Source organism: Camelina sativa, chromosome 4 (assembly GCF_000633955.1).
Source record: "Camelina sativa cultivar DH55 chromosome 4, Cs, whole genome shotgun sequence".
Taxonomy (NCBI): Eukaryota; Viridiplantae; Streptophyta; class Magnoliopsida; order Brassicales; family Brassicaceae; genus Camelina; species Camelina sativa.
Window position 1 is genome coordinate 7,362,763 of NC_025688.1, and position 8,324 is coordinate 7,371,086.

At 35.4% G+C, this 8,324-nt stretch overlaps 1 protein-coding gene across 1 annotated transcript; it reads right to left on the reverse strand.

Annotated features, from left to right (window-relative positions):
• LOC104780046 (UPF0496 protein At3g28270-like) lies at positions 5,984-7,743 on the reverse strand. The gene is made up of 2 exons (XM_010504503.2): positions 7,664-7,743; positions 5,984-6,967 (listed from the first exon to the last, which is right to left on the reverse strand). Exon 2 carries the CDS (start codon positions 6,954-6,956, stop codon positions 6,120-6,122), a length of 837 nt encoding a protein of 278 aa, XP_010502805.1. The 5' UTR covers positions 6,957-6,967; positions 7,664-7,743; the 3' UTR covers positions 5,984-6,119.

An 8,324-nucleotide genomic window follows, 5' to 3' on the forward strand; every position in this document is an offset into this window, starting at 1 on the left:
CAATGCCAATAACATTAGGTTATTTGGTTGGTCGGTCATCATATACATTGACTTGGCCAGATTCTTACAAGAGACAGAGACAACCCACACGTTTGTTCATGATGCTAAGACCTAACAACAACTTTTCTTCCTTCTGATTTGTATTTTTGTGTTTCATAAAGACAACTCTCTATAACCATATTATTGTATATTTTATCTTTCATAACGTTCATAAGCAATTAATTAATTTATGGACCGAGAACAAATTTTAATCATTGTGGATGTTGGGCGGTGCTTCCTTTCTTGAACTCTTTCGCCGCTCGAATCACTTATCAAAATCTTTATCTATTATTTGGTATTATAAATACGTACGCGTTGATACACCAACACGTTTTTGTTTTCTTCTACCGTCATTTCAAAGTTTTCGGATCGGGGAATATGTATGAAATTTTGACAAATTTGTCAATAAATACCGCAGGTTCGGGTCGAGAATGTGTTGGTCAGACATAAACGTTTTATGATGAGCCGGGTAAGACTCTAAAGTAGATATGGAACAAATTCGACAGAAATTCATTAGAAAATGTTAAAATCTAAAATCTAGTGTAATCTAATTAGACGTTTATATTTTAAAAAGTTATTAATGTGTTATTGGATTAATATATTTTGAACATTCTTTCAAACTATTTCAATTTTTAGCGTTTTCCAATTTGTTAATTTCTTAGCTAGAGTTTTATTCACTGCTACGTAGTTTTGTATGACAACATTATTTGACAGGAATTTAATTGGTAAAATTAGCTCAAAATAGTATGATTTTCTTTTGGAAACTAACTATAGTTTTTTGAACATGAAATATTGTTTCTTACCTTTACAAAATATAAGATATATATGAAAGAAAAAAAATAATAATTTGAAGAGCTTTTGATAAACCAACAACACTCACAATGTTAAAACAATGTGAGTTATGATCATTGGTACTTTTTGTAACTGGTGTCTGGTGTCATGATCTTTCGTCGATTGGCAAAACCTACTATAGATAATAGTTTCATTACAAGTAAATTGGTAACACAAAACAAGAGGACTTGACATACTTTAAACTTATGCATCACCAAGCGGTCCAAACCGACAAATAACGAACCCTCTTCTCTTCTTCTATGGTTAATTTAACAATGATTGTTACAAGACAGTTTTAGAAGCCTAGGTCCATAAACCCTTTCTCTGGACCTGTAATATATAGTACTGCATGCTTCCGCAACTATATGATTTCATTATTTCTACTGCCTCACCTTCACCAATATATAACCAGTACTGTTTCCGTATTAGTACTTCATTTTATGGAAACAATGAAATTAATACATATGCTGAAGTAAAACATTTTAACATTGAACTTCTTAATGCTTTAATGATAAACATTGATGTGATCATAGAACGTATTAATCACATAAAAACACTTATAAAAATCTGATACCTATATATATAGATATATAGCTACTAGATAACTAACTATTATCAGTAATTGGTATTTATAGGTATTTGTACGTGATGGATACGTAAATAAATGGTATTTACTATGTATTTTTTTTATGAATATTAAATTATATTCACCAAAAAAACTGTTGTACAACATTTTATATGAAGATAGAAACAGAGGTAAAGCAAAAAGTATTAGAAACAGATTAGATGGGGTGGGTTTGAAACTAGAACTGGAGACCATTCTCATAGCCAGGAACAGTTAACAAGGTGAGCAGCCGATTACAGACATTCTTGTCAATGAAACGGAGGAGACTGGAGGGTGGAGTTGGAGCTTCACCATGTCGTCTAGTATTCCTTTCCCGCCAAATGCAGTGTAGCGAAGATTGGAAGACATAACGGAGGATAAAACGTTGGAGCCGAGGGGTGGAGGAGTCAAGGAGCAGAGTGGCCAACTGATCCCAAAGCGTGGTGTACTTGATGCCTAGTACAACACTAGTCAAGGCAGATCAAACTTAAGAAGAGTAGGAGCAAGAGAAGAAAAGATGATTCAGTGTTTCCTGATGGCAGAGAACACAGTCACCGTTTGCATCAACATTTCATTGTACTAGTTTATCGCCCGTCGAGAGTCTATTATGAAAAGCAAGCTAAATGACAAAGGAGTATTTTGGAGTTGAGTGAGAGAATCAAACCCCTGTAGCCCAAGCACAAGGAGGGTGGTGTTGTCGAACCAAGTGCCAGGTAGCTGATGTTGAGAACTTAGACTTGTAAGAGCCATTCTTATGTTGCCAAAGAGGTCGATCACACCCTAGGGGCTGCAATGAGAGGCGGAGAGAGTGCAGCTCATCCTCGAGCTGGTTCAGTAGCTCTGTCCGATGCCGACGCCTGCGATGGAGAGTAAGAGCCTCGACCACTGTACTCTGTTTTGGAATCCCCATATCAATACATCCTCGAGCCCCAAACAAAGCAAATAGTTGCCCAAGAGGGCACCAAACATCGAACCAGAACGAAGTATCAAGCCCGGAGTTCACCTCCACTTTATGAAAGGTTCTGGCTAAGTTTCGATATTTCAAAATTTTCCTCCACATCCAGGAGCCACTCACACTCGTATCACTAACCGACCAGAAAGAATCAGCTCGTATGAGGTTGTTACTAACCCAACGGACCCATAGAGACGATCCAGCAGAGACACGTCAATATTATCAATATGTCACTAACCAAATCTTCAATGTAATTAAACAGGATTCATCTTTCACCTTACGTAATCCATTAAACATTTTCGTGCTTTACAATCAATCTTATGTCTTGTAAAATATATAATATAAAAAGTTTAGAACTCTTCTTTTGTATATAATATTTCATTAAATGATTCTTAACAGGCCCGACCTTAATAATGAATGTCACAAATATGGTTACGTTATTGGATACATATTTAAAAAACAAGACTACGGCAGCAATCTACGAAAGAAAACACAAAGTATGCTAATAATAAATTATTCGGAAAACTTTTTCAAAGCTCCAAGAAACAAAAAAGATTCAAGTGAAAGCAAAATATGCATTATGTAAATAAGATACTAGATTTTGATAATAGTGTCTTTAGGTTTTTATAAACACACGCATCATCATATGCCTAACAATCAAAAGTCATACAAGTATATCAAATAAAACATAATAGAAATTATAAAAAATAGTAAATATATTAGCTAGCTACCAAAAGATATATATTATGTAGATAGCAACTTTAACATAGATGTCATTTTTCTCCTCGATGGTCAGGGAATCCATTGTCAAAACATCTCCATTAGATAACTCCATTTGTGCCAAGCGTTCTAGAAGATGTTCATCATAATTTTCAGCAATTAGTTGCACTCTTTCATCAACATATGTTTCATCGGATTTTTGGTGTGTTTTTCTCATCACAGCAATGAAGGAAGAGTCTTCATTATTTGCTTCATGTGAACAAAACATTAAAGAAAGTTTAAAAAATATGAAAATTTTGAACAAAAAAACATAATCGTTACCAAACATACAAAAATTTAAATATTACCAAAACATCTTTCTTTTTTAATGAAATGTAAAATTTATTCGAATTTTTTTTACATCAAGTGCAGCTTATAGTTAAGAGTTTTTATACTAAATTTGAGTTTTAATTCCAGCTATAATTCGAGAAAACAGCTAATAGAGGGACAAGGGTCTCCTTAGCGCGAAGCTAGCCACATAGGCATATATCCTGCATAGTTTTCGTTGTCTTGAATAGAGAGCAGCCGGTTCCGTATTAGTCTATCAAGTCGTTTGATGAAAACTGCAAGTAGCACTGGAGATTCCCCATGTCAGCGGTTGTTCCTCTCCTTCTAAAGAGAATGTACGGAGGTCTGAAAAGCATATCTTAACAAAAACAGTGTAGGCTTCCCTAGAGAGTTGTCAGTGAGGAGGGCCAGTATAGTCTCCCAATATGTGGAGAAATTGGTGGCTAGAACCTTGGAGGTGAGGCCTGTCCAAATTTTCGTCGAGTATGAGCATGTGAAGAACAGACGGTTCCACGTTTCCTGGGAATCAGAATAGAGAGAACAGGATGTATCTACTCTTGTGTTCCAGTGCTGCATTCGATCTCCTGTTGTCAACCGACTGAGTGTTGCTAGCAAGACTATGAACGAGTATTTAGGGGTGGCTTGAGAGAAGCAGACACCCTTATACCACGACTTCCAATGTCCTTGAATCCTAGTGCATTCCCATGTCTCTTTTGTGTTGAACTTTGTCTTAAAATGATCCCTCAAACCTTTCCAGAGAACTATATCCTCATTTTGCACTAGCCCTCAGTGACGAACACCCTCAAGAACTGTCTCCATCTTAAATAATCAACTCTATGTCTTCATTTTCTATGCAATAATGCTTCGGCTAGTGTGGCATGTAAACCAATTCCCATATCCATACAACCCCTTGGACCTGCAAAGTCAATCAAAATACCAAAACATCTTTCACTTTTGCATAAGAACGTGATCTTGCTCTGTGAAAATGTGAACTTAAACCATCACGACTAAATAATTGCAAAGAACGAGCTTTTTTTCTTTTTTCTTTGGCATTTGGAGGCTTCCATAATCTACCATTATTTTCCAATGTTCAGACGGAATCCACTTAGGTTGTTCTCCCTTGGACTTTGCAAGACTAACCATTCGCTTTTGAGACAAGCAGCAAGAAGTGCATCAAATTTGGCTTTAACTAGATGCTCAATCGAGGCATCCCATCCAAACCTTTTCTAGAACATATATATATATATATATATATATATATATATATATTATTAGACATGTATTAAATATAAACTTATTTCTGAAAAATAGTTTATATATAACTAAATCAAACCTTAAACGTTGAAAACATCCATCTCTATAACATTGCAGCACCTTTTTCCAGCTATACCACACTCCTTTGAAATTTCCTTCAATGATTTTCCTAACACGAGTTGATACTTCGGTGTTCGGTCGACATTGGAGGTCTGTGTCGGTCGACACCATTCTTAGCAGGCAGCTGACTTGTCTTGTTTGCTTCCTAGTTTGATTGCAGCTGACTTGTCTTGTTTGCTTCGTGGTTTGATTGTGTTTGTTGTTTGATGCATTGAAGTCTTATTTCTTGTGTGTATAGTCTAGTAGATGGGAGGATTGCCTCACTGAGTATTTGCGATAATACTCAAGCATCTCAATTGTTGTTTATGGTGAAAGTAAATACAAAGTGTGATCGTGTAATCAAGGCAATGAAGAGGTGGATGTTTTAGTGGCTCGATTGAATGATGTGTGGCTTATGTTAGGTTGCTAAAGTTGAGTCACTAGAATGTTGTGAGGTTGCTGGTTTATTGCTTCCTCGACATTGTTGGATTGTTGAACATTCGTTATTGGTTTATTCGTTATTGGAATAATGTTGGATGATTTCTTTCAGCATGTTGGCCACGTTATTTTTTGTTGGATACAAGAGACCATTGTATATGTATGAGCTTGTCTTGTGGGCGCTATTTGGTGTAGGCCGGATTCATTGTTGTTTGTTTTGTGGTCTGGGCTGGCATAGTCGAAGTTTCATGGAGGTGGCCAACAAAGAACATATCTGTCAAGCAGAGCATGGACTTGAAGAATCAAAGTGATGTAGTTGGTGGAGTTGAGTTTACTGACATTGATCATGTTAGCATCGAGAAATGATTGAATTGTGTCAATAGGTTGAAAGAAGAGAAATATGAGAAGATTGCAGCCAAAAAGAAAGAACATGTTTTTCCATTTATGACAAAGTATTTGTACGGCCATATAATATATACAAGAGAGGTGAAGGAGCCTCTAGGTTAATGTAATTATAGAGAAAGTATATATCTTAATCTACGCAATCAAACAGTGAGAAGAAAATGAGGATGGAATCTACAGATCACCTCGTGAATCTCTAGCAATTAAAACTTGGTTTATATGGAAAGTAAAGTTTTGATCGTTTAATTTGTGAAGATGAATGTAAAAGCAAAGCAACAAACTTTTATTTCAAGGATTAATTATAAAATACATAGGGGATAGAGGTACATATCAACCAATCCTCTCGGATGGTCAATGTTATAAAAAGGTACGATGGGATGTAAACCCTCATACTAATTATTAAAACATAGAAAATATGGAAGTTGACTCTTGAATAACAAACATTCATAACGTTTAACCAGAACCGTTGATCCTTGCGATGATCCTTTCGTTGAACAAATCGTCGATCTGTTTGAGAAAGTTAAATTTCGCCTCAAGGATAAGTTTGCTACGATCAGCCACAATATCACCAACCTCCTTGATTGTCTCTGTTAATTTAGTTACTTTCTCGCTGATTGAGTTGAGGGCAGTTTTCATGTCCTCCTCATCCTTAATAGCCTCATCCACATTTTGCATAAGAGACGAGATCCTTTTTTGTAGCTGGTGGACTAATTCAGATACGCTGGGGAGCGATTCTTCCAGAAGGAGCTTCTGAACATCCTGGACCGGTCGGAACTCTGACTGAGGCGTGAGCACTAGGCCATCAAAAGGATCTCCCATGGCTTTAAAGTACTTGAGCTCCTTCAAGGTGTTTAAATACCTCTTCCTTTTCCCACCAAAATCGTTTTCTTCCGACTCTTTGTCAAACTGAGCCGCGGCCTCTAGGAGGAAAAGTTGGCCCATTTCTGCTTTCTCCACGCGATCCATTACATTATCGAAAATCTCGAAAATCATCTCGATATTTCTAAAATAGGATTTAACCATACTTTTAAGAGCTATGTTGTCGCTTTGAAGAGTGAAATCTTTCACATCTAGCCTAACTTCAAATAGGTTCTTGGAGACCTCCATGCGTACTGCGTGTTGGGAAAAAAACCCAGTCTCAGCTCCAGCAGTAAGCGAGTTTATCACTGTGATGGTTGGCTGCTCAAGCGAAGAATAAAAGGATTTGAGCTCTGGGTGGTCTTCCCAAGCTGATTCGTAAGCAGTCATGTCTTCTGAGCATTTCGACATCGTTTCTTCGGATAATGCCATGGATGATATTACTGAAAAGAAAAAAGAATATCAAGAAAAGGTAGATAGAGCACAGATTTTGCATACACCGAGCTTCCAAAATCAGAGACGTTAACAACCACCCCCGTTTACCAAAATAATAATAAAAATTAAGTGTTAGTTAATATAGGTTTTTTTTCTTGTTCTAATCATTTTTTTTTGCAAGAATGATTTTATTTTAAAGTTTTTGTTTTAATGCATTATAATTAATCAACCTGAGTAAGTCATGCATAAGTACGGATTATGTAATTCACAAGTTTACAAAAAAAAAGAACGGATTATGTAGATATAATATAATGTTTTCAAAATATAATTTCCTTGATTAGATGAAAAATAATTTTGTAAAACTATTTATATATTTAATTTAATATTCATACATCATTCTCGATAAAAATACCAATTTTGATTTCTCAATTAAAAAAAAAATTAGGAGTCACATATAAAATATTCAGTACAGAGAAAAATACAGTTACCTGTAAAAACTCATAAGAAAAAATGAAATTTTGATAATAATTAGAAAAATCGAACAGCAAAAAAAAAAAAAAGTAATAAAACAATTATTTACTTCTATAGTTGTAGGTGTAAAAAACTGTAAAAATTTGATTTCATTATATATATATATATATATGCAATATTTAAAAGCAAGGATGTGCCTAACATATCAAATCGAGCTAGAGAGAGAGAATTACCAGAAATTGGATCAGACTAGAGGAGAAAAACCTTAACCTTCTTTGACCAATATATTACAGGTTTGTAGTTTGAGTGATTTGTTAGGTTAGTGATCTACAAGTATTTATCGGAGAGAAAGGAGAAGCCTGTATTGGCTAGTTACAACTATAACCTCAATAGATGTAAAGCAACATTGATAAGTTTACAAATATATAACTTATGCTAAAACAATGGAAAACACAAAACAAAAGAATACGAGCGTTTTAACTCAAGTCGGCCCGTCTAAGAATTGTTGGTGTCGACCGACACCAAAGTGGTATCGATTGACATCCACCCCAAAACATATTTTTTTGGTTCGTGTGTATTACAACCGATATCTCCAATTGTCGATCGATACCTACCCCAAAACATACTTTTAGTTCGCGGGTGTTACAACAAGACATTTCTAGTGAGAATACTACTGTAGACACTCGGTTAATACGATATTTTCTTCCTATTTTCTTTTATTTTACAACCGCTTTGTTGATGCAACAATGACTGTCAAAAAATCGGTCTTGTTTTTTTGTTTTTCAGTTTCTCCCCTCGACGTTGTTGCTTCAAGTGAGTTTCTAAATTGAAATTCCTAATTCGATATTTGTGCTTGTGCTTGCTGATGTGATGGTTTTTGTGTTTGTGATCTTG